The sequence below is a fragment of the Mauremys reevesii genome, linkage group 6, assembly GCF_016161935.1.
Source record: "Mauremys reevesii isolate NIE-2019 linkage group 6, ASM1616193v1, whole genome shotgun sequence".
Classification (NCBI taxonomy): Eukaryota; Metazoa; Chordata; order Testudines; family Geoemydidae; genus Mauremys; species Mauremys reevesii.
The window spans coordinates 15,214,536-15,242,115 of NC_052628.1; the positions used below are offsets into that span (position 1 = coordinate 15,214,536).

Genomic DNA, 27,580 nt, shown 5'->3' on the forward strand with positions numbered 1-27,580 from the left:
TTTTACACCATGCAACATGAGTTCTCCTACTCATCATCGAACCCTTACAAAACAGTGGTTCAGTGTTCTACAGCAATTGCTCACTATGTTATTGGAGCACCACTGGGAGAGCTTGGGACCACTAATGCATATAGCTTATGTGAAGGCAGCTCTGCTGGCTGGTTGTGTCTTTATATATAAAGGTGGGTGTGATGGGAGTACTTCCCATCTTACCTCTATCAACCACTGATCTGTCTTTACAACATAGGTCATGAAGGACAGTGGTTTTACATGGTCTCTTACCAGATTTTCATTTGTGAGACGTGCGATTTCTTGCTGGATGCCAAATTCCACCTGGGCCTCTGGTGGTAGCTGTAGGGTCTGGAAAAATGCCTGCTGCTGTTTCTCCATCTCTTCTCTCAGGGTTTCCATCTGGGTTTTCAGAGTTTCCACCTCCTCTTCGTGCTCTCTCTTCTGATCCTGAAGCTGGGCTTCCAGGAGCCTGATAAGAGGAGGAGTGAAGGGACCATTATGATAATCTCTTCTGATCTTCTGTATTACACCGGCCAAAATACCCCAGTAACTTCCATCAAGCCCATGACTTCTGTTTGAGCTCTAGCATATCTCAGAAAGACACCCAGTCATGGTTTAGATTCAAGTGAAGGGAAAATGCTATGAAGATTTGTGTAGTTTTGTGGGGAGGGAGACAGTTTGGTGCTAATGCCCTGGTCCACCACTCACTGAAGTTAACTGAAGGATACCCATTCACTTCAGTGGGAACTGCATCAACCTCTTGATGTGTTACATGAAAGTTACACTTCTCCTACAAAGCAATGGTAAGGTGTTTAGTTACAGTACTGTACATCCTTTCCTGAGAAACCCAAATATCTAAAGATACTTTAAAATAACTAGATAAAAAACAGCCAAGTATGAATTAGTTAAGACTTAAGCCTAGATTTAAACAATCACCAGTGATTTCAGGTGTTTCCATTTTTGGATGCCCAATCTGAAACATCTTAAAGCAGCTTGATTTTCAGACAGTGGATGTGAAGCAGTTTCAGGAAATCAGGCCCCTTTCAGTTGGCTTCAGCTTTGCACCCAAACACTGAGATACCCCAAACCACTAGTCACTTCTGAAAAAGTAGGCTTAGCTTTATGTGGAAAATATCACACTTATTCAGATACAACAGAAAGACTGCAAGACGTTTCCATTTTCCATTTATTTTTTATTCTTTTCTAAGTCATCTTGAAGAATAACAAGTTAAATAAACCCCTTAGAAAGTGCACCAAAGGAAAATTGAAACTGTGGCCGGGAGGTGGGCAGGGGGCCTTTAATCACAAAAGGAGAAGAATTCCATGTGGATGCACAGCATGTAGTTCTGTGCAGCGATGAATTAAAGCACAAGCTGTACTTTCAGTAAAATGGACCGTATGAGCCATTTTTCTGCATTTCTCTCTCCTTTTCCTCCCACACACCTTCCTAATTCAAATGGAAGAACAATTCGTCACGTAAAGGTTACTGCTCTCCTGAATGCGGCTGCACTGCTGGATGTACTGATAAACAAAGTTTGGCAAGTTTAATTTATTTTTAAGGGTACCAATTATAGTGTACCAAATGGAAATCTCTCCCTTAGTGCTTTTAAGTATTCCAATAGGATCTAAACAAGATTACAAATGCTAGCAAAGTGGTTCCAGCAAGACTTAATGGTTTGAACAAGGGACTGAAAGTTACGAAGTCCAAAGCCTTAGCTCTGTTTCTGCCACTGATTTCCTGTGTGGTCTTCAGCAAGGTACTTAAGCATACGCCTGAAGTCTGGCACATGAGTCATCCCACTAAAGTCAAGAGAACTATGTTGGTGCTTAAATGTAGGCACGTGCCTATGTACTTTGCTGAATCAGGGCCTTAATTAGGGCAGGTCAAAAAGGTCTTCTATCTAAATTGTGCTTCAACAGAAAATACGATTTTCAACAAGCCAAAGTTTTTTGGGTTTCTGTGTGTGCAAAGTGTCTACTTTCCATGGAAAATGTTGTCTTTTTGATTTTCAGCTGAAAACTTTTCAGTTGTTCTGTTCAGAGGAGTCCAACATCCTCCCCATTTTCTGCATTTGTACACACACACACACACACACACACACACACTTTATAACTGTCAGATGGAGATAATAATGAACCTGACCTCACTGAAATATTGTCAGAAGTTAATATTGTGCTGGGCTTGGAAGGTGCAAAACCTTCCACTATGCGAAAAAGCACAAGTATTTTCATGATGCAGCTTCATATGGGATCAGGTTAGATCTGAACCAAACACACAGACAAATATGGTCCTCTTGTATTTGCTGTTCTGAGGAATGTAGGCAGCCAATCATCCCAGTCGTATTTTTCATATTATTCTTGAAAGAGCTGCTGCTCTCCCTGATTGCTTTAAAATTGACACTACATTTTAATAAATATTACTAGCACTTCCCCCGATAGTGCTTTTCATCAGATGATTGCACTTTACAAACACTGATGGAGAGGCTCACAACACCTCTCTGTGAGGCAGATAAGTATTATCATCCTTGTATTACAGAAGGATAAAGTGAGATGGTAGAAAGATTAGCATGTAATTATCAGAAGTTCTGAGCACTCCAAATAATATCAGAATTGGGACTCCGAGATTCTACTTTAACCATTATTCATCCTCCTAAAAGGTGATTAGTTTGGAGAGGTTATTACAGATGCAGTCTCCTTGCACGGGGGACACTGAAATTGCAGGAATCACCTACAATGTTTCCCTCTGATATATTCATCCACAAAACAGGAGTGCATTGGAATGAGTGTCGGAGGTAGTAATAATTCTCTTTCTGGCCAGGGCCGCCCAGTGGATTCAGGGGGCCTGGGGCAAAGCGGGGGAGCTGCGGCGCTTGTACTGACTCGGCGGTGGTCCGGGTCTTTGGCAGCGGGGGGCCCCTCAGTCACTCCGCGTCTTCAGCAGTACTGAAGGGCCCCCCCGCCGCCAAAATGCCGCCGAAGACCCGGACCGCTGCCGGGCCAGGGCTCATGGAGCATTTCGGCGGCGGGGGGGCCCTTCAGTCGCTCCGCGTCTTCGGCAGCACTGACGAGCCCCCCGCTGCCAAAATGCTGGCTAAAGACCTGGACTGCTGCCGGGCCAGGGCTCGCAGGGCCCCTGTGGAGCCCGGAGCAAATTGCCTCACTTGCGCCCCCCACCCACAGCGTCCCTGCTTCTGGCACACTTCTAGACATTGGATTAAGTGGAAAAGGAGTAATCCAGGTGAATTTGAGCATGCAAAGAGGACAAAGAAAAGAGTACATTTACAAGGGACTTAGCACCTTTCTTACACGTTCATGAACAGAGCACTTTAATACACTTTTACATAAGGAGAAGTGCAGTCAGAGCTAAAGGGACCACAATTATGACACTTGGAGCAAAACCCTGACTCCACTTAATTCAGTGGAAGTTACGCCAATGACTTCAATGGAGCCAGGAGTTGGTTCATAAAATACCGTTGTTCCTTCCCACCAAATATAAATATCTCTAAAGCACATCTCTAATCCAAAAAGGTGCTGAGCACTTCCAGTACCCACCGATAGGGTAAGGTTTCCCAGCACCTCTGAGGATCAGGTTCATGGACACAGTTCTAGTGTGGTACACAGTGATACATGCTTGCAGTAATGTTGCCGAACTGCATCCCAACCCAAACTTTAGTTGGTTGCTGTATTCCTAGAGACGGGCCTAAGTGCCAAGGTTTGACTTGGGACCACAATTTCCCGAAACTTTAGAAAGGTTCCATCTCCCCCTCAAAGTTATGGTGGTTCAGCTTGGGTTAGCCCCACCTCCAGTTCCTATTGTAAAGGACAGCGAGGCAGAGAGAGTACACATGAGCGTATGGAAGAGGTGGGGGAAAGGAAAGAGGAAGAAGAAAAAAGCATTTGACCTGGCAACTTGCTTTAGACCCTGATAGGCCAAGCCGAGCTCTCCATCTTCATTGAGATAGCCCCAGTCCTCAGTCTTGCTAGAAATAAAGGGCAGAGAAAAGGGAAACAAGAGGACAGGAAAGAAAGGCAAAAGGTCAATTGCAACAGAATGGGGGAAAGTAAGGAGTCCCCATTACACTCAGGCAAACTCTTTAAAAAAAAAAAGAACAGAACCGTCATTAAGCTCTCTCTCCCCTTTGGCATCACTACTAAACTGTACATTAAGAGCCCGTCTCTATTGCGTGGTCAGAATCCTCTTCCTACCCCTGTAATATCACAGTCAAGTGGTTGTGCCCCCTTCCATGGTAATACAATAGCCACTGTCAGACTCTGCACTCCTCTATCCCTGTCACGGGTGGAGCCACTGTTGCCAGCTCACATGATTTTATGATGTCTTGTGTGCTATTTGCTGTTTTACTTCCAGACCCAGCGTCTGGAGAATCTTAGCTTTCATGTTTATAAGTGGTTAGCCTACATGGAGAAAAGCTGGGAAGTCTGAGCCAAATTAACTCAAAAGGCTCAAAAACGAGAAGGCAAATTAAAAGAAGCCAACATTTACTATCTATTAAAATCTCATGATTTGGGGGGTGGGCATAACTCCTCATTTTTAATGTTTGGGGTGGCAATACTGGACTCTCAAGGTGACTGACTGAGGTAAGTAAGCAATATCATCCCTTTTCATGCAGAAAAGTGAAGCGACTTGCCCAAGATCACAGATTGAGTCAGAGGGAGAACCAGGAGTAAAACCCAAAGTCTTCTGACTCCCAAACCTGTGCTCAAGCCACTAAACAGTGTTGCCTGTCATGGTAGCAAACTGTGACGTTGCCAACACTGGCTTGTGACAGTCAATGTACAACTCAGACAGGTGGGAGCTGTAAAAAAGGATAATCTATTGTCACACAAGCATCATAGTAATGGAGAAGAAGAGCGTGGTAGTTTGCCAAAGTCTACATATTTCTAATTTGGATGAGTGGGGCCATCACTCTCTATGGACAAGATTTTATGGATTCCTTTTCCTGGTGGATGTGGATATTATCGATCTGGAGGCAAAAGGGGAGGATAAACAGCAGAATTAAAGAGTTAGGAAAGACGGAACGAGGACAGAGAGAAAGAGCACAAGTATTGCTGTCCAGCTGAGCCACTGCACGCTGTTCCTTCAGTCAGTGGCCGTGCCCCATACATGGAAGCCTAAACGGGCAATACTATGCCCAGCAGTTCTGACTGAGGATGCGAGGAAGGAAGGTAATTTGTGTTCACAGCAAAAGTCCTGGGAAGAAAAGGGACAAAACAATGGAAGGTAAAAACAATCCAAAGGAAGTCATCAGCTGTGGTCTATTGCGAGCCCTCTTTATAGCTTGGATTTTACTAAGGCTTTTGACACGGTTTCACATGTCGTGCTCATAAGTGAGGTGTGGCTTAGGTGAAATTACTCAAGAACTGGAGAAGGGCAAGCATAGTACCTATCTTTAAAAAGAGAACCCTAGGAATTACAGACCAGTCAGCCTAACTTTGATACCTGGAAAGATACTGGAACAAATTATTAAACAATCAGCTCATAAGCATGTAGAGGATTATATGGAATTTTCTTCGTTGAGAGGGTTACTGGCCTAGTGAATAGTGGGGAAGCAGTAGACATGATATATCTTGATTTTAATAAGCCTTTGGACACAGTTCCACATGACACTCTAATAAGCAAAGAGGGAAATATAGTCTAGATGAAATTACTATAAGGTGGGTCCACAACTGGGTGAAAAGCTGTACTCAGTAGTTATCAATAGTTTGCTGTCAGACTGGGAAGGCATATCTTGAGGTCCCATAAGAGTCAGTCATGGGTCTGATACTAGTCAATATTTTCCTTAAAATCTTGGATAATGGAGTGGAGAGTAGGCTTATACAATTTGCAGATGACACCAAGATGGGAGGGGTTGCAAGCACTTTGGAGGACAGGATTAGAATTAAAAAGGACCTTGACAAATGGGAGAATTGGTCTGAATTCCACAAGATGAAATTCAGTGAAGACAAGTGCAAAGTATTTCTCTCAGGAAGGAAATATCAAATGCACAACTACATTTATACTGCTGGAAAGGATCCAGGGGTTACAGCGGATGATAAATTAAATATAAGTCAACAATGTGATGCAGCTGTGAAAAAGGCTAATATCTTCCTACGGTATATTAACAGGAGTGTCATATGTAAAATATGGGAGGTAACTGCCCCACTCAACTTGGCACTGGTGAGCCTCAGCTGGACTATTGTATCCAGTTTTGGGCACCATACAGTTTAGAAAAGATGTGGATAAATGGGAGAGAGTCCAAAGGAGAGCCACAAAAATGAAAAGGTTTAGAAAACCTGACCAATCAGGAAAAGTTAAAAAAAACCCTGGGGATGTACAGTCTTGAAAAAAGAAGACTGAGAAAGAACCTCCTAACAGTATTTAAATATGTCAAGGGTTGTTACAAAGAGGATGGTGATCCATTGTTCTCCACGTCCACTGAAGGTAGGACAAGAAGTAATGGGCTTATTGGCAGCAACAGAGAGTTAGGGTAGGTATTAGGAAAAACTTTCTAACTATAAGGGTAGTTAAGATCTGGAACAGGCTTCCAAGGGAGGTTATGGAATCCCCATCGTTGGAGGTTTTTAAGAAGAGGTTGGACAAACATCTGTCAAGGATGGTTTAGGTTTATTTGGTCCTGCCTCAGTGTAGGGGGCTGGACTTGATGACTTCTCAAGCTCCCTTCCAGGCCTACATTTCTATGATTCACTAGAGTGGCATGGGGGCATGCATTCATACATACTCACTCACTGTCTTCTGGTACAGGCATAACTTAGGCCCTGTGGTCTTGATTTCTCCTCTCACTCAGACCTGTTTTACAGTGATGTAACTATTAGCTTCACTGGAGTTACTTTTGATGTACACCACTATAAGATTTTGATCCTCTTCCCATTGGAATCTGGCCAATTACTTCAATGGAGGGGTTAGGCCTTTTGTGAGGTAAGAATCAGGTTTGCATTTCAGTTGGTTCATGCTGGCAAACAGCAGCAATAGAAAATGCTCAAGACACTGGTTGTTCACTTTTCTCTGTACATTCTGGCCCAGCTGCATTTTAGTTACTTTACTAATATTGGTCTAAACCCCATTTCAACGCAAGAGGCTCAGCTGGCAGAGGAACAACAATCATGATGGATCAGAGCATTCAAAAAAAATCTAGCCTCTTGGAGCACTGTCTGCTTTGGTGCAGTGCTGGCCAGAATCAAAGAAACTTACTACTACTGTACTATCTTATGCTTTTGAGCCATATATTCAGCGGGAGTAAATCAACATAGCTGCATTGAGATGAATGGAGCTCTGCTGACTTTAAGCAGGTGATCTGGCCCTCTGAATTTGAGAACCTGAATTTGAGAATTTGAGTCAGTTTCACTTTACTCCTCTTTCCCCTTCTTGGCAGTGAAGCTGAAGGGGATCTCAAAATCTAAAGCAATATTTCCCACAACTTGAAATCTTTAATCTAGTCAGTTTCATTTTGCTGTCAGCCAGACCGAGGCAAAAATGAAGATAGAGGACACCAAGAAAGGGAAGAGAAGCCAGAAAAGTAAGGGGAACAACCATCATAATGAGAGAACGCAATAGAGATCGAGAGGAAATGGCTTTGAGAGCACAGAAAGCACATAGGATAGAGGGCCTACTACCAACAAATGAAAGGAATTTTTCCGCACTGAAAGTAGTAGTATTTTTATTGGAACCTCACAAATATCAATCTTGATCTTTTTTTTTAAAAGCACAGGGCAGATATGACCCAGCTCTCAGGTTTGATGTACATCCACATCAATTCCTCTATCGGCAAAGCAGCATGAATGGTTTCAGATACATCATTCCCACTGGCTCTAGTGGGCAAAGCACCGGGACGAGATTCTGGTCCGAGTACTTGACCTGGGTTGTAGTTGCAGCTTTTGCTACTAGCTCACTGTGGGGACCTTGGACGGTCCAACCTTCTGTGCGTCAATGTCTCCATCTCTAATACGGGGGAACGTAATTATCTATCCCTGCATACCTCTGAGATCTTCAGATGAAAAGTGCAATATAAAAGGAAAAAGTCTCGTCACCACTAGAAAAGGTTTGCCCATATAGCTATACCAGTAAACTCTCCCAGTGGGAATACAGTTTATACTGGCAAAAGAGTTGTTCTTCTTAAACCAGTTTCCCCGAACAGAATTCACCATACTGGTAAAAGACTGTTTTGCCGTATAACTGTCTACACTAGGGCTTTTGTTGACGTACATTACAGGTGCAATTTTTCACTCTCCTGATGCTGCAATGCTGCCAAAACCTGTAAGTCTAGACTAGGTCTCAATTCTTTCCCATTCTCCAGTACGTTGGAAATTACTGGTTTTCTGCATGAGATTTCTCCCCTTCTTTAAGTGAGGAAAGCAAGAAGTGGGATTGTGATTAACCAAGCCTGGGCAGGTAAGGGCCCGATGGTCCTTTTATGGTGTTTTACATTCTCCCATTCTTACTTCAAAGGAGGAGTGTCTTTTCAAATCTGCTGAGAGAGAATCAAAAACACTGAAGACATGAAAGGATTATTTAGTCTTTTCCTCTCTCCCTCTGCTTATACAGGATTGCCCTGTACAATATATCCTGCACTTCTTTGTCCAGTCCAATTTTAAAATGACTCAGTTACTAGCACTTCCACCGCTTCCTTTGGGAGACCATCCTACAGTGTGATAGATCTCACTATTAGGAACACTCTCTTGATAGCCTCATTTTCCTTTGCTCAATCTCATTCCTTCTATGCTTACTTAAACCACTCAAAACAATGTATTTCCCATCTTTGCATTTACATCCTACCAATTCCTCTACTCTATTAGAACAGCCCCTTTCAGTCACTAAGGCAAGCTGTACGTGCCAAGTTCTTTCAATCTTGCCTCAAAACCATCCCTTGAGCCCCTGAATCTTTTTATTGTTACTTTTCTCTGCATTCCCTCTAATTCACCCATATCATTCTAGATAAAAGGTGCCCAGAAAAATCTTGTCTCACCCGTGTTGTAGAAGTTGCGCATTAGTGGTCTTTTCTTAATTATTGAAAAAAGCAATCAGTTGTAATGACAAAATGAAGAGAGCTCGTATAACTTTAAATGAGGTGTCTGGACATTTTACAAATGAGTAAAATGAGATTTGTAATCTGGCCAAGAAACATTTGTTATAACACGATTCATGTCACTTCAGTTCCAAAGTGAGTTTGAAGGTCTTTAAAAAAGGAAAATAAAATTCACTTGACAGTTTGACTTTCAAAGAAAAGTGAACCACTAAAGAGACACATTCTGTGCTATATAAAATGCTGTAGCAGGAGCCACTCAGCTGCGAGGAAAAGCCCTATCTTTTAATTGTAAGTGATTTCCTTTCTGTGGGTAACTCTCAAACAGGGCCGCCCAGAGGGGGGGCAAGTCGGGCAATTTGCCCAGGCCCAGCAGGGGCCCCCACGAGAGTTTTTCGGGGCCCCTGGAGCGGGGTCCTTCACTTGCTCCGGGGGCCCCGGAAAACTCTCGCGGGGCCCAGGCCCCCGGAGCTTCTTCGCTCCCGGTCTTCGCTGGCCGGGGATCCTTCCTCTCCGGGATAGAAGGACCCCCCCGCCGCCGAATTACAGCCGAAGCGGGACCCGCCGCCGGAGTGCAGCCGGGTCTTCAGCGGTAATTCAGCGGCGGGAGGGGGTCCTTCCATTCTGGGACCCGCCACCAAAGTGCCCTGAAGACCCGCGGTGGGGGCTGCACTTCGGCGGCGGGTCCCGCTTCGGCAGTAATTCGGCAGAGGGGGGTCCCCGCCATGGGTCTTTGGGGCACTTTGGCGGCAGGTCCTGGAACGGAAGGACCTCCCGCCGCCGCCGACTTACCACCGAAGCGGGGCCCCCCGCCGCCAAAGACCCCGGCCCCCGGAATCCTCTGGGCGGCCCTGCTCTCAAAAGGGGTGGGAGGGATGGGAGTCAGATGTACCACTCCCAAATGGAAACCACACACAAAGTGTGAGTCTACTCTGCAAAGTGACAGTGGAGAAATGGCATCATGGAGCCCATGGTTATCCTCTCTCTATGATTTCCAGATCAATTTTTCTCAGTTTACAAGAAAAATGACCCTCCCCCACAACAGCTCTCTATATTCAGCCTTGGATATGACAGTCAAGCACCTGAATTGCACATCAGTCATCTAATACATCTGAGCTGAGTCAGGTTTCTTGCTGATGAAGCAGGCATATATCAGTAAATAACCCAGCCTGACTTTCAGCACCAGCTTGAGTTTGGAAAGCTGGCTGAAAAAACATCCAAGCCTTTTTTTTTTTTTAAACTTGTAAATTGAATAATTTGAGCTGGAGTCATTGAGAGAACATCCAACCCCAAGATATTGTTTCTACAGATTCACTCTTCAAAGGAGTTAATTTTCTAGGTGCACAGAGATTTTACACCTAAAATTGGTGGGAGCATTAAAAGCTACTTATTTCCTTTTAGCCTAGTTGATAAGCCTTAACACAATTACATGAGTCTATCATCCCACCTGCCACCCCCGGTTACAAGGTATTTCTTGTTGTTGCAGAAGGAGTATAGAAAGGGAATGTCTACATATGCATATTACCATGAATGCTCTTCCATCTCACAGCTAATTCACAGCAATGCTATGTCTGAACTCTAGAAATGAAGCACAGGTTAGATACACGGGCCAGTGTTCAGAGTTGTTTTCTATGTGCTCTGCTTTCAAGCCATACATGAAGTCAACTCATGGAAGAATATCCGGAGTTCTTCAGGCCTATGGCAAATCTTTTCTAAACTTTGGTGTCTAAAGTTAGTTTTCTCAATCCATATTTAGGTGCCTAGATAAAAGTGGCCTTTATTCTCAGCTCTATCATCGTCCCTGCAAGCTTAGGTCCTTGGCACTGCTAAGCATAGACTGCCTTTATTTAGGTGCTTACATATGCATTTAAAACCGTAACTGTGGTGGACATCTATCAATTTGAAAATTTTGGTCTATATTGTCTTACTGTGATTTCTTCCAGAGGTGAAACAGCTAGCTGAGTTATAAAGTTTACTTGACTGACCTGGGCCAATTTTTTGTTTTAAATACTGTTTGACCACCATGCTTGTGGCTAGAGGCTCAGCACTGGGACGTGCATTTAAACACTGACAAACAAATAAATGATTGCCTTCACTGTTTATTAATTATTATTATTTGCATACTACTAAGGAGAATTCTGACTGGATGGTGATTTTTCCCAGTTGGACAAAAATCCTTCCCTCCTCCTGTTTCTATTTTTTATCCATATAAAAATGTGGTCAGTTATGAAATCAACTCAAAAGGGTGCTATTATCTTAAGAGAAAACCGCTTTGGGAATGATAGGCAATAAGCATTTAGTCTGGATTCGTCGGTATGGTATTGATTCAAAACCACTGAGGGTTCCTTCACCCAGAAGTTCAGATTGAGTGATTCATTAAAAAGTCAATAGGACCACTCTTCTTTAATTAAGCAGATTAGTTAGTTAACATTTACACCACACTCATTTGTCAAAATACAATGTAAACACTGCCATCTTCTCTGAATAAAATCTGAAAGGAATTTTGAAACATCAAACTCACAAACTTCACTTAGTTCAGCTCCAACTAGGACCATTTTCAGTGGTGCAGATGAAAGGTGCCAGCCCTGCTCCACTGAGCAGAGAATTTCTCTTCTTGCCCATGTGGTGTATTTAGATAGTATTGTTACCATTTGTTTTGTGTGTACTGCACCTTTAAATGGAGAGAAATTCCCCTCCCAGATTTTATGAATTTCTTTTCCTGGTGAAAAAGGAAAGCGCTTTCATCTGCCAGAGTTTACAAACTAGTTAGGTACACTATTTTATTAGAAACCATTAGTCAAACTCTGCAACAGTTAGGTCTCATGAATATACTGGGTAAATGAAAATTTGCAATGGGAAAAAAAAAACCCTATTCCTGTCAGATAACCAGGTAGAGACAAGCAAATATTCAATTTCCTTGCAGTAAAATAAACATTTAATTCACTTATTAACTTGTCTCTTCACAAGGTTTTAGCTATATATTTTATGTACTCCTGGATAGTTGCACAAAGTGAATTTCTCAATAACAGTATAAACTCTGTTATAGTTATTAATATTATTATTATAATAAAGGAAGATAACTTCAGGGTATGAACTATAACTATAGGAAATCTGTAATCAAAGAGGATTCTTGGCTCAGAGTTTAGATACAAAAATAGCAGATAATGTGGGTGATGCCTGAGACTGCATAGATGTGTACATTAGCTCATTTCACTGGAACAGACTTTTTGCCTCTAGGGAAATGGGATAGGCATTCTCCTAACAATTGACTTACCAGCATGACATTAAGAGTGTTCTGAAACGACTACCTCATAATTCTTCTCCAAAATAGAAGCCGGATTCTCCTCTTGCTGCTATATCAGGGCTGGATTTAAGATTTTTATATTTAAAATCTCTCAGTCTTTCAACTCCATGGGCTTCCATACTGCAGGAGTGCACTGCCCAGCTTCTGCAGTATGGAAGCCCATGTAGTGGGGACAACTCGGCTTAGGGGGGCATTTATTTTTCTCTCTGCAACCTTTGGTTGTTCCACCTGCCCGGTGCTTCCCCTCCTTCAGCGAGCAGCGGACCCAATCCTCTGAGCTTTGGATCCTACTCCCAACTTCACAGCTCTCTCTCTCTCTCTGTAACAGGCCCAACCCAGACTCCAAAAGCCAGCAGTGCCCCACCATCCAGATCTTACTTCAGATCTGAATCTCTGCTTCGTGGCCTAGGCCCACCTTGGCGGTAAAGATCAATGAAGATGCACTTACCGATTTGTCTGACACACCCCATGGTAGGCCTCAATTGCATCCTCTGCATCGACATGCTTGTCGCTGTTTGGCCAGCTGGTATACGTGTTGATGTTTGAGTCCTAAATTCACACGCAGAACAACAACATCATCATCATGAAATCCCTTGGGTCCCATTCAAGTCTTTCAAACTCTGGATGCTAAGAGCGTGTTTAATGGCCTTGCCTAGAGGGCCTATTCTGGGCCTATTGCCTTATGTGGACAAGGGAGGAGCCTGTGGGGTTCATGCAGGTGAGAGTGGGCCTCAGTAACGATGACAGATCGAGGGGACACACTGTCGGTTTGCAGATGAGAGAGTTTGGGATCATGGTCTGAAGCATGGAAGGTGCAAAAAACCTTGAGAAAATGAAGTGGAAATTTAAAACTCCAAATGCTGGAGAGGGGGGATTTTTATACATAACAGACTTGCTTTAAACAGAAGCAGGAAAATACCCTCACATAAATTCCAGGGGCCAAGTTTGGCTCTCGATTACCCAGGTGTAAATGGAGTTACTTTTGCTTTACACCCACATGCACAAGAGCAAAACCTGGCCTAAAACCTGTTTTCCTGTCATCTTCCCCCTTCCAAATGTTACACAAGATCACAGGGGAAGTTTCAGATAACCACCTATGGTCACCTTTAATTTACCAAAGCACAAGCACCATCTTTCATGAAATCAGGACAGGTAATGAATAGTCAGTGATAGGAGCAGAAAGGAAAGGAACAAGACTTCCCCTTTTAATTACCATATTTTTGCCAGTGTCTTTTTGCTGGGCTGCCTTTATAATCTGTGCCCTTAGGATAAGCACCTCCTCTTTCCGCACTTCCAGTTCCTCATTGGCTGATTTAAGCTGGTTTAATAAGAGGGTATAACTGTCCTGGACATCACTGGATGAGTTGTTTTGGGTCACCCGGTCTACAATAGTCTTCCTCAGCTCATTCAGTTCATTTTTCAGTTTCTTGTTCTCCGATTCCAATTCTTGCCTCTGTAAAATACCAAACCATTATCTAGTTCATCCAAAGCGTCCAGCGCATTTGTACAACTGCCCTCATTTATTTCTGTTCTGCCTTTAATGTAACTCAATTACAGAAGAACACAACTAAAAAAACCCCAACTAGTGCTGATATCAGGGTTGCTACTAGTCCAGCCATGTGCATCACAAAAACTATTTTTCCTGCCTCCCTTACTTCAAGTTGTACCAGGCTGTAATCAGAGACCCTTTGCGATTTACCAGTAGCTGCTACCGTGTAATTGATATCCATGACAGCCCGTTAGAACGCTCCCATTTTGCTTAAGAGAGTTAAACAAAGGAAGAGCAGATCCCACAGAGTGTCACTTTCAACCTGCATGAACATGAAGAAGTTCCTCTAGGAGACATCTGAACCCAATATTCAGATACTTCTCCCTTCCCTTCTCTTTTTAATTAAGAAATCAGCACCTGAATGGTGGTGGTCAAAGTGCCAAGGATAAATTTGAATATTTGGAAAAGCCAGCCTCTGGGGACACATTTACTACCCAAAGTTAAGAGCTACAGTTTGGGGTAGTCCTTTAGTAAATTCTGTCTCTCTTTTAAAAATTAACTGCAATTTCCCTCACCCCTCAACAGTACCCTTCCATCCCCACCACCAAACCAACCAGAAACCCACCCAAGAGTTCAACGTGTTTGCTACGGGCAGTTGTAAGATTCCACCCAAGATGGAGACACACAGTTTACACTGCTGTTTCACCCTTTTAAATCTCCAGCTGGGTGAGTTACAGCGGTTTGAAAACACAGTACGATTTATTAATCTAATTTGTAGGAGCTGCCTCCACTGTGCTGTTTGCAGTTAGAGAATTTTCCTTCTCTGACTGCTGTCAGTCCACAGCATTTGACAGACAGGGTCAGAAATTCACAGGTTTTACGCCAGGTGTTTCTCTTGAATAATGAGACTTTGTTGTACCTATTTTTGCTGAGATGGTTGCAACATTTATTATTTTATTTTTGCTAGGCAGGAAGGGGATGAGGGACAGGGGATTAAAGTTTGAAGGCTAAAGCAACCACCACTCTGCATATGCGAATTCAACAGTAACAACTTCTGGCAAGTAGCAAGTAAACTGTAGTTTAACCTGTTTACTGGTATCTAGAAAGCACCTGAAACATCTGTTTGCAAAGTTAAGAACCCCCTGAATTTGAAATCAACTAGAGGCAGCATTCTCCATTGGGTACAGCAGCAGGCTTGTGAGTCAAGACTAGGGCTGTCAAGCGATTAAAAACATTAGTCGCAATTAATCGCGCTGTTAAACAAGAATAGAATAGCATTTCTTTAAATATTTTTGATGTTTTCTACATTTTCAAATATATTGATTCAATTACAACACAGAATACAAAGTGTACAGTGCTCACTTTCTTTTTGATTAGGAATATCTGCACTGTAAAAAACAAAAGAAATAGTATTTTTCAATTCACTTAATACAAGTAATGTAGTGCAATCTCTTTATCATGGAAGTTGAACTTACAAATGTAGAATTATGTACAAAAAACCTACATTCAAAAATAAAACAATGTAAAACTTTAAAGCCTACAAGTCCAATCAGTCCTACTTCTTGTTCAGCCAATCACTCAGACAAACAAGCAACAAAGAGTCCTGTGGCACCTTATAGACTAACAGATGTAGTCTATAAGGTGCCACAGGACTCTTTGTTGCTTTTTACAGATCCAGACTAACACGGCTACCCCTCTGATATCAGACAAACAACTTTGTTTACATTTGCAGGAGATAATGCTGCCCGCTTCTTGTTTACAATGTCACCTGAAAGTGAGAATAGGCATTCGCATGGCACTGTTGTAGCCTGCATCACAAGATATTTACATGCCAGATGCGCTAATGCTTCATGCTTCAACCACTATTCCAGAGGAGATGCGTCCATGCTGATGACAGATTCTGCTCGATAATGATCCAAAGCAGTGCAAGCTGATGCAGATCACTTTCATCACCTGAGTCTGATTCCACCAGCAGAAGGTTGATGTTCTTTTTTGGTAGTTCGGGTTCTGTAGTTTCTGCGTCGATGTGTTGCTCTTTTAAGACTTCTGAAAGCATGCTCCTCACCTCGTCCCTCTTAGATTCTTGAAGGCACTTTAGATTCTTAGAGCTTGGGTCAAGTGCTGAAGCTATCTTTAGAAATCTCACATTGGTACCTTCTTTGTGTTTTGCCAAATCTGCAGTGAAAGTGTTCTTAAAACGAATAACATGTGTTGGGTCACCTTCCGAGACGGCTATAACATGAAATATATGGCAGAATGCAGGTAGAGCAGGAGACATACAATTTCCCCCCAAGGAGTTCTGTCACAAATTAAATTAACACTTTTTTTTTTTAATGAGCATCATCAACATGTACACATGTCCTCTGGAATGGTGGCCGAAGCATGAAGGGTCATACGAATGTTTAACATATCTGCCAAGTAAATACCTGGCAACACAAGCTACAAAAGTGCCATGCGAACCCCTGTTCTCATTTTCAGGTGACACTGTAAATAAGAAACGGGCAGCATTTTCTTCCGTAAATGTAAACAAACGTTTTTCTTAGCAATCGGCTGAATGGTCTTGTAGACTCCAAAGTTTTACATTGTTTTGTGTTTGAGTGCAGTTATGTAACAAAAAAAAAATCTGTATCTGTAAATTGCACTTTCACGATAAAGAGCTTGCACTTCAGTACTTGTATGAGGTGAACTGAATAATACTATTTCTTTTGTTTATCATTTTTACAGTGCAAATATTTGTAACAAAATAATATAAAGTGAGCACTGTACACTTTGTATTGTGTATTCTAATTGAAATCAATATATTTGAAAATGTAAAAAACATTAAAAAATATTTAATACATTTCAATTGGTATTCTATTGTTTAACAGTGCAATTAAAACTGTAATTAATCATGATTTTTTTTTGAGTTAATTGTGATGAAATCAACAGCCCTAGTCAGGACTCTTGGATTCTAATCTCGACTTTGAGCTTCACTTGGTGAATGCGGGCAAGTATCTTAACTTCTCTGTGCCTCAGTTTCCTCAGCTGTAAAATTATGTGTATCACCTAGTGACCCCCAAAACGCCAGTCATAACCGGGTTCCTATCATGCTTGGTACAAATGCATCTCCAAGGGTTACATGTGCCGAAGGTGCTTTGGTCAAAATAGAAACTGGGATTCCCACGCCCACATCCACTATACATATGTGTAATAACCAGCAGTTTGGGAAGAAAGGGCAGACAGGGAAATGTATCTCTCATGTTATCTTTCCATTTCCTTCTTGGTTGAACATAACTCGCTACACATCCAGCGGGTGATGCAGCTTATCCATAGTGTTCCTTCTGAGTGGTTTCAGGCACAGTATGATCTTCAAGCTGACATGAAAATCTCTTTCGGTACAAGCAGTATGTGTGATTTGACAAGCATCTCTCCCGCATTCCGTAAGTCTCCTGCCTTTTCTTTCCCTTCTTTACTAATGCCATTGTTAGCGGAACAATTAGCAGCATCTAAGACAATTTGGAATTACAATTTCTACCAAAAGGTAGAAAGAGGTTTATTAAATTACTTTCCACAGAGTGGCAAAGTGACTTGCCCACAGTAATAGGGAGAGCTAGTATCAGAATTTGGGATTAAAATTCAGAGAGATCAGGCTTCTCATACTGCACTTAGGCAATGTCTTCACTAGCACTTTTGTTGGCAAAACTTTTGTCAGTCGGGATGTGAAAAAAACACACCCCGGACCAACGTGACATTTCACTGACAAGTGCACCAGTGTAGACAACGCTATGTCGGTGGGAGACGCTCTCCTGCTAATGTCAATCTTTAGGGGTGGTTTAATTATGCTGACGGGAACCCTTTCTCCAACTACATACTCTGATAAGTCCATGGATCCATTCAAAGGATTACACAGGGAGAGAAAATTTCCTTTGAATGAATCAGTCCTTGTATCAGAATGTGCAATAGGAGCAGAGATTTCTGACTTGTTTGTAAGTATTGCAGATGCAAACCTGGTTCCCACACCTAATCTAATACATCAAAATAACCCCCAGCCTCTAGAAAGGCATTTCAACAGCAGAGTTGGGTAAAGTCCAACCCTCTAAAAGTCCTGGAATCTGAAGCAGAAATTAGCATTGGTGGTGGTCAGTAATCTGTCCTTTCCTCTATTTCTTATATTTGTTAGAAAAATCTCTACAATGCTCTGTTAATATTTCAAGTTCCAGGGAGAAAACAAACATCCCAGCTAATTAAACCAATGGAAAGTATGCATTGTGTTCTGCTAGGAGCAAAAAATCACCCCAAAGACTCCTCAGTGCTTCCACTCCTACCCCACTTTTCCGGACAGAAGAAGAAATCCAGAAGATTGATAACTATGACTGGGCAAACAAAAAAGTGCTTAAGTGGCATTCTGCATCTCTACAGGAAATTACACGACCAACCCTATGTCTGCTTGATTTTATTTCACCCTGCTGTCCTGCCATCACAATGCCTTGCAGCACAAGTTCTGTCAGTGTCTGTACCAAACTCCTTATAAATCTATTTAATATTACACATACATGCATGCCCATGATAAATATGTTATTTCCATTTGCATTGTGAATCTATCAAATTTCTCTAGGAGTAAGTGCAATAAAACAAAATAATAATTATCTAAATTCATGTGTTCAAAAAACCCTCTGTGATGGATACACTAGGACAGGGATGGGCAAACTTTTTGGCCTGATGCTGCAGGGGAAGGGGGACAGCAGAGGAGGGGCTGGGGGCTAGCCTCCCCGGCCGGGAGCTCAAGAGCTGGGCAGGAGGGTCCTGTGGGCTGAATATGGCCCACGGGCTGCAGTTTGCCCACCTCTGCACTAGGACCTTGCCCACTCAACCCCCACTCCTCGGAAAGAGTCTGAGGGAGAAATTCAGCTCTGTGCAAAGGACCAGCACAAATCCTATGCAGCTTAAGTCTTCAAAATAGGGCTTAAGTGGTGCTTAGGACTTGTGCTGGCCCTTGCCCAGGACTGAATTTACTTGAGTGAACAGGCCTTGTAATGTGCCTGAAGATCAAGCCCAGGCTCTGTTAGTGTGAGAAGAAGCAGCTAATTCTAGAGTCCAGTCTCTTCCACTGACAAACGACACCTATACAAATAACACTGCCAATAAAATCTGGGGACAGTCAAGTAGAAATCCAGCTGATCTCAACTGAGGAATGACACCGTCTGTAAATTACACAAGACTCAAACTGTAAAGGGCTTTACAGGTCAAAAATCAACATCTTGAATTGGACCTGCCAGCGAATTAGAAGCCAATGTAAACTCTGCTTCATGGTATAATGTGATTCCTGTATGAAATATTACTGAGTAAATAGTGGGCAACAGCATTCTGCACCAGCTTGTTTCCTAGTTGTCTTCTCTGCTACCACCCTGTCCAGATGAAGTGCTCTGCAATAATCCAATCTGGAGGGGACCAAAGCCTGTATAAAGGTTGCAAGACTGCATGCAAAGGGAACAATCAATCTCTTTGCTAAGTGAAGATGAAAAAAGCAACTCTTGGCTATTGCTACTATACAGACATCCAGAAATAAACGTACAACCAACATTGCGAACCTGAGTTATCAAAAAAGACAAACCTCAAATAGGCAGATAATCACTGGTGCCATTTCTTCTGGTGCTCTCTCTCTCAACCACCAGAATGACATCAATCTCATTCAGACTGAACCCTCCACCAGCTAGCTGTCTCCATGTCCCGATTTCAGCTAGACACTGGGAAAACTGAGTGAATGAGTTGTCAGTCTGACAACATACATGTGGAGCGGAGTGTCAACAGCATACTGACTCTCCCAAACTTCTCACTGTCTTCCCGAGCTGTTTCACATTCACCGAACGGAGGGGAGTGTGAAGCTCACAAGATGGATGAACAGTGGTCCTGGCTCCCCAAGAGAGAGAAAAGAATGAAGACACTCATGTACAACTCCTACCTATCTCTGCCCTGGTTTGCAAGTGGGTCAACGAAAGCTCAAGATCAAGGTTATCGAAGGCTGCTGTTAGATCTAAAAAGAATCAGCACAGACACCTGATCTATGTCCATCACTGAAGGTAGACGGTCAACTAATGAAACCAGCCCAAGGGCAAAGCCCAGGGTGTAAAGGATCAGGGAATACACTCAACTCTAAAAGGTGCCAGAGCTGCCCTGCTGCAACCTTCTGAATAATCTTTCCAGCGCAAAGCAACTCAGCAATAACTGGCAAGAAGCATGTGATTTATGAACTAGGTACTAAAGGACCTGGGGGTGTAGGCTTTAGTAGGACAGTAGAACCAAAAGTGCTATGGTTCTTCCTTGCTGTAGTTTGGCTGAACAAGTCTATTTGCAAAAAAAGTGTTATGGTTCTTCCCCACGTTAGTTTAGCTGTCTGGGAGTGGTTGCAAGAGAAAAAACATTCCCCTCCCCCCCCTTATTTTAAATGAGGAATGAGAAAGAGACATGGCCTCTGAGGAGGTGGATACTAAAAATATAGTCCAGATATTGATTCTGAATGAAAACAGTTTGCCAGTGATGTAATAATGCTCATCTTTTTTCCATGCTGTGTTGTAGTCGTGCTGGTCCCAAGACATCAGCAAGACAAGGTGAGTGAGGTAATATCTTTTACTGGACACAACTTCTCATGGTGAAAGAGACCAGCTTTCAACTTACACTGAAGAGCGCTGTGTAAGCTTGAAAGCTTGTCCCTCTCACCAACACAAGTCGGTTCAATAAAAGATATGACCTCACCCACCTTGTCTCTCTAATATTTTTTCCACTCTTTCTGATCCCTGAAAGAGAAATTCCTCCAACAGATGCACATTAACGATTTATGCACGAGTTTCAGACATCTCAGGCATTAATCATAAGCCTAAGAAGGCAGGAAAAAGGTCTCCTTAAAACGAAGACTTTTTAAACCTCAAACTGGCATAAAGGAAAAGTAAATCAAATTATGCAATTCTCATGAAGGAAAGAGAGACTATAAATATTTGAGTAATAAACTTATGGGGGAAAACCACTAGAGAAGAGAGAAAGAGCATAGCTCTGTTACAACATGGCACCAGCTGCCGAGGGGATGCGACAGGAAAGTAGCACTCAGAACCAGTTACGAGTAATGCTTTCTTTGCAAATGGAGCCCTTTTTAGCAGAGAAGATGTGTGCTATATGCAAAGTTGGGTAAAATGCCAGTGACCTATATTTTTGTTTCTCCAACTCTTTCAATTTGGAGCTGGTTGCTCCCAGGTCACCCACCTATGGGAATAAGTAGTACTTTTGCTGCAGGAGTTTATGCTTCCTGTCACAATTTGATATAAAACTGTTGCTTCTTGCTTTTAGCAGGAACTGTAGCTCTTTTTAGACAGAAATGTTACCAATGCGTTAAGTGACTGAGATGTTACAAAGCTTGACAGCACAGGGTAGAAGTGTTAGACACAAATTATAACTTTGTAAAATGGGGTGAATGTTTGCTAGTCTTAGGTCAATTCTCAAACTATGGCTCAGAGAATCAGTGGTCCGTGGACTCCTTCCTTATTGGTCTGCACATATCAAGAAGCAAGAAGTAGAGGATTAGGATGTTGGGAGAATAGGTGGGTCCAGGAGAGGCTTTCTTTTTAAATTATCAGATCCACAGAATTGAAAAGATAGAGAATGATTTTCATAGGTAAAAGCTGCTCCATACAGTTGCCAGCTCACATTTCCATGTTGCTAACCACACAGTGTTTTCCTTTATGCAAACAGAAAAGCAGGAATTGCGTAACATCAATACCAAAACAAGGTTCTAAGGAGCTGCATTTATTCAGAAATACGTTGGTTTTAGACTAAACCTTTTTTTTTTTTTTTGAAACTAGCGTTACTATCCATACAAACAAAACTGCATTAAAAGACAGTTATTAAGGTTACTGCGGGAAGAAACTCTAAAGTTAGAAATTTACAAAATTAAGGTTGCCCACTTGCAACCTGTGCTTGAGTTAAAACAACAGGAGTTTGCAACCTCATGTTAGTTTTGTGACCCCCAAAACAATGGGAGAGATTGACACAGCTTGAACCTGCAAAGTTTGTCCACCCCTAGTTGCAATTTTATTTTGTGATAATAGCTCAGGTGACTTAAAACTGTTATAGGTGTATTTAACCAACAACAGTTGGAAGAACTCTGGGGCAGGGATTTGAGATGCCGGTCATACTTCCATCTTGAACTTTGCGGAGATACTAATAAAGCACAGTAGGTATCTACTGACAACACACTATGTCCAGAGAGTGTAAATGCAGCCCCATTGCTTTAGTCACTGAAAATTGGCTGAACAAAGCACCAGAGAATGGTACTGTAGGCAGTTGTGTTTATAGAGGGGATAGACAATAGATCTTTTCCACCTCTAATTTCTGTTTCTCTGCTTGAGCCTGGGGAGATAATGCAAATGGTACAAATGGGTACTATGTGGTCTCTGTAGCTTAGTGTGTGACCGTCTATGCTTGGTTAATAAACACTTTCTCAGATCTCCTGAGAGTCTTTCCATGTTTGTCCAGGAACTAGGGAGAGGAGAAGGATCCAAAATTTGTTTTTGAATTTGTTTTTGACATCTCCAAGGATTAACTAGCTGAGCAGGGTACGCTAAGGAAGAGTTGTACTGAAAATGAGTTTGCACGACAGTCAAAACATGCATAAGCACTCCAACACAAACATAGGGTCTGTCTACACCACGGGATTATTCCGATTTTACAGAAACCGGTTTTTGGAAACAGACTGTATAAAGTTGAGTGCACGCGGCCACACTAAGCACATTAATTTGTCGGTGTGCGTCCATGTACCGAGGCTAGCGTCGATTTCCGGAGCATTGCACTGTGCGTAGCTATCCCATAGCTCCCGCAGTCTCCCCTGCCCATTGGAATTCTGGGTTGAGATCCCAATGCATGATGGGTCAAAAACAGTGCCACGGGTGATTCTGGGTAAATGTCGTCAGTCAATCCTCCCTCCGTGAAAGCAATGGCAGGCAATCATCTCGCGCCCTTTTCCCTGGATGGCCTGGGCAGACGTCATAGCACGGCAGCCATGGAGCCCGTTCAACCTTTTTTTACTGTCACCGTATGTCTACTGGATGCTGCTGACAGACACGGTACTGCAGTGCTACACAGCAGCATCCCCTTGCCTTTTGCAAGTTAGCAAAGACGGTTACCAGCCCTACTGTACCGTCTGCTGCTTTGCAAGGTGGCAATGACGGTTACCAGTCACACTGTACCGTCTGCTGCTGTCATGGGTGCTCCTGGCTGGCCTCGGTGAGGTCGGTCGGGGGTGCATGGACAAAAATAGGAATGACTCCCCAGGTCATTCTCTTCTTTAAGTTTTGTCTAATGGAGAGTCAGTCCTGCCTAGAATATCAGGCAAGCCTACTAAAGAACCAGAGAGGCAAACGGCCGCTCCGGGTCAGAGCCACAGACATCCAGCAGAAATGATGAGCTGCATGCCATTCTAGGGGGTGCCCCTGCAACAATGCTACCCATTGCTTCCCTCCTTCCCCACCCCTACTGGGCTACCGTGGCAGTTATCCCCCCATTTGTGTGATGAGGTAATAAAGAATGCATGAATAAGAAACAGCACTGACTTTATTGCCTCTGCAAGCAGATATCAAAGTGGGGAGGGGAGGGCAGCCTCCAGCTGCTATGATATTCCAGGCAGGAGCGAATCTCCATTAGACAAAGCTTAAAGAAGAGAATGACCTGGGAGTCATTCCCATTTTTGCCCAGGCACCCCTGGCCGACCTCACCGAGGCCAGCCAGGAGCACTCACAGGACGACGATGATGGATACCAGTCCTACTGTACTATCTGCCGTCCGCAAGGGAAGGGGATGCTGCTGTGCAGCGCTGCAGCACCACGTCTGCCAGCAGCATCCAGTAGACATATGGTGACATTGAAAAAAGGCGAGAAAGGATTTTTTCCCCTTTGCTTTCACGGAGGGAGGGGGGGGCACAATAACATATACCCTGAACCACCCATGACAATGTTTTTGACCCTTCAGGCTTTGGGAGCTCAGCCAAGAATTCAAATGGTTTTTGGAGAGTGCGGGAATTGGGGGATAGCTACAGTCGTCAGTCGTCCCTCCCTCCGTGAGCGTCCATTTGATTCTTTGGCTTTCTGGTACGCTTGTCTCAGCTCCTTAAGTTTCAGCACTGTGTTGAGTCCCTGTTGTGGCCTCTGTCTATCATAGCCTTGGAGATTTTTTTCAAATGTTTTGGCATTTCATCTATGGGAATGGAGTTCTGATAGAACAGATTCATCTCCCCATACAGAGATCAGATTCAGTATCTCCCGTACGGTCCATGCTGGAGCTCTTTTTTGATTCTGAGACTGCATGGTCACCTGTGCTGATCAGCGCTCCATGCTGGGCAAACAGGAAATTAAATTCAAAAGTTCGCAGGGCTTTTCCTGTCTACCTGGCCAGTGCATCTGAGTTCGGATTGCTGTCCAGAGCGGTCACAACGGTGCACTGTGGGATAGCTCCCGGAGGCCAATACTGTCGAATTGCGGCCACACTAACCCTAATTTGAAATAGCAATACCGATTTCAGCGCTACTCCCCTCATTGAGGAGGAGTACAGATATTGATATTAAGAGCCCTTTATATCGAAGTAAAGGGCTTCGTTGTGTGGACGGGTGCAGGGTTAATTTGGTTTAACGCTGCTAAATTCGAGATAAACTCGTAGTGTAGACCAGGCCATAGTCACACAAGAATAAGAAGATACAAATCTTCTCTAAAGGAAATACTATGAAAATGCCCACGTATGGTATACTGTCAGTGAAGAGAAACACATGTTCTGCCTGAAAGAGGAGAGAAGACCGCTTGTACAATAGACTCCGAGCAACAATCCATCCTGCAAAACATTTTCACTCACATATTATACAGCAAGGCCAAAAATCACTGGTGTCACCTTCCAGTGTAAAGTAGTGCTCTCATTTCCTGCCAGGTTTACTGAATGCATCCTTAGAGCTAAACAAATAAAAATGTCATCACCATTACAGTAAACCTCTGTGCTTCATATGAAAACAGTCGCTTAGATGTCCACACAAATGTTTACTAAACTGCACTCTCCTGCACAACATCCAGGTGCAAGTGTAAGCAGAGCCTGATAACCTTAGCTCAGCCTGTATCCGGTAGGCAGAGAACCGGGGCAGCAGGATTGTGGGTGGATAGCTCAGGATTCTGTTGTGGGGGATAGGAGAGGATGACTCTGTAGCTGGGAGGGCACAGGGAGACTGAGTTGGACCAAAGCTGCTGACGAAAGGCTGACTTTGCAGCTGGGTTCAATGCTACCAATGTGATAGGTGCCTTAGCTATATGAGAGAGATTGATGCAGAGTTGGGGAGAGTGGGTGTTTGGAGTTAAAAACCACATCAGACTGGAACTAGGGAAGGAGACATGCATGTGGATTCACAATTGCTGCTGATCAAGTTACCCCAAATGCAGTATATGGATGGACCAATGTGCACCTGAAGATCTTTTGGTGTGCAAGAGAAGAGTCAAGCTAGGAGGCTTGTAGTGACAAGAAGCTCCCCCTCCCCCTTTCATCTTAACCATGCCTGCATTTGCCACTCGGCTCTCACATAGATAACTGAGTGGCACAGCAGATGGCATATGCCAGTGAGGCGGCATTCCCTAGGAACATCTGCCATCACTCTGACCGCTGGAAGCTACAACTAGTCCAGAGAGTAGAGAATAAGCTGCAGAGTGCCTTCAAACTGCCACACAATATCAGTCTTTAATGGACAGAATGAGTTGAGAGAGGCTTTGGTTTATTACCAATGTCAGATGGATTTACTTAGGCTGTTTGAGCCATTCAAAAGGTTATTAGCACCGAACACATGAAAATAATCTCTCATTCTAAAATTCTTTACCTTCAGACTGTTGTAGGCTAGATCTGTATCACGGTCTGAATCCATTTCATTCTTCGTTTCAATTACCTGGATGGATTAAAAGACAAACAGATATTTGACAGATGGCTAGAGAAGCTGGTAAATAGGCCGGTTTTCCATAGGCAACAGGCAATCTGACTTTGACTGCAGTTCTGGGTCACCTCCAGTATTTGTTGTTGACTGGTGTTAAAGTGCCACCAAAGAAAGCAATACCCTAAATTGTGTATGGTAAACAGACATTAGGTGAAGCACAAAGGCCAAGGAGGAATATAACAGGGAAAAAGAAAAGAAGTGTAACCCTCCTTCCTTTCCCCCAGGCCAAGACTGTATTCAGACTAAGACCTTGTCTACACTAGAACTTACGTTGCTCAGGGGCATGAACAATCCACACCTCTGAGTGACGTAAGTTATACTGACCTAAGCACCGGTGTAGACAGCGCTACGTCAGCGAGAGAGCCTCTTTTGGAAGGCGAAGTAGTTAAGCCAATGGGCGAGCTCTTCACCAGAAGCACGACAGCAGCACAGCTGCATTGGTGCAGCACTTCTAGTGTAGATGCAGCCTCTGTGCCTGAGGGCTGGGATCTAATTTATGTCTGAAGATTCGTCACTTTTTTGGGTGCTATATAAATAATATCAAAATATGTTTTAAAAAAAGGAAATGATGGAATTTAGATTGGATACTGGCATTTTCCCCAACTTCTTTTGGCATTTTCCCAGAAAACGTACTACTAGCAAATGAGATCATACTTAAATCCATTGCATTATGCAAGTCTTGCCATAGGTAAAGTACAGTTTTCTTGTAGCTCGGAGACTCATGAAACCAAAATCACATCTTACAGCAAAAATTATGGTTTCGACTCATTTCCCCACATGGCTCTGCCAGATGGCCCAATGCATCAGGGTCAAGAACATAACAAGTGGCTTGAAGCACACAAACGTAATGTTTAAACTTACATTACATTAGAAAATACCATGTACATGGGGCCTAATATTATTTCCTTAAATTCATCTCAAGGGTCAATTGAAGGTGGCAGAACAGAATAGTTCTCAACTCCGTTGTGCTCAGACTATCAACTTCCACTCTCCTGCCTTTCCACTGAGGGAAGAGGTAGCACTGAAATGCAATTCCTTACAGGCACACTCATCCACTGTTCTATGATTAACAAATAACTAGGGGTGTGTCTACATTGCAGAGTCACTCATACAGAGGAGTAGGCCCAATAACCCTTAACTCTGTGAAATGCACAAGGAGTACTGGCCCTGGAGGTCCAAGTGCAACAAGCAGATGTTGAGTGAAGCTGCTACCAACCACAATACACTCGGACACTATAACTTTCTTTCAAAGCTAGCAGATCCTAATAAAGATGGAGGAGCTAAAGTTTATCAGGCGGTTTGGCTTCTTTAGGTTCTTTGAGGGATCTCAACTGCAGAAAATGTCAACTGCTGAAAGGACAGGATTTAAAACTGCTGTGAGGTTCCCTATAACCACTACCTAGCTAACTCTTACTTAGTCCTGACCCAAGTGCAAGCAGGTCAGTAGTGCCAGACATTCTTGATTTTTTCTTTTCTCCTCCCTCCCTATTTCTGTTCCCATGCAAGGTCAAACTGCTCTTTCATCAACAGAAGCAACTACCACCAAAAACTGTGATCAATTCCCAGAAATGAAACCATCAATTAATTCCTTGCACCAAAACTCATCATTGAATCACTAAATGTTTTTGTGCACTGACCCTGTTTGATGGAGAAATCCCCATATCCAGTTGAGATCATTAAGATTTGCAATTCTTGGACATTTTATTCTATGAATGGCTTCATCTGGGTCAAAACATGGGCTGAGAGGAAGATACAAGAGAAGCCCATTT

The 27,580-nt window shown here is 43.1% G+C and overlaps 1 protein-coding gene across 3 annotated transcripts in view; it reads right to left on the minus strand.

Moving 5' to 3' along the window:
* MYO5B (myosin VB) overlaps positions 1-27,580 on the minus strand; it is a 347,217-nt gene that overhangs the window by 25,474 nt on the left and 294,163 nt on the right. For all 3 annotated transcript variants that reach the window (XM_039543124.1, XM_039543123.1, XM_039543125.1), the window contains 4 exons: positions 25,701-25,766; positions 13,565-13,804; positions 12,800-12,900; positions 283-481 (listed from right to left, as the gene is read on the minus strand). In XM_039543124.1, coding sequence (XP_039399058.1) covers positions 283-481; positions 12,800-12,900; positions 13,565-13,804; positions 25,701-25,766 — 606 coding nt within the window. The remainder of the gene's footprint in view (positions 1-282; positions 482-12,799; positions 12,901-13,564; positions 13,805-25,700; positions 25,767-27,580) is intronic.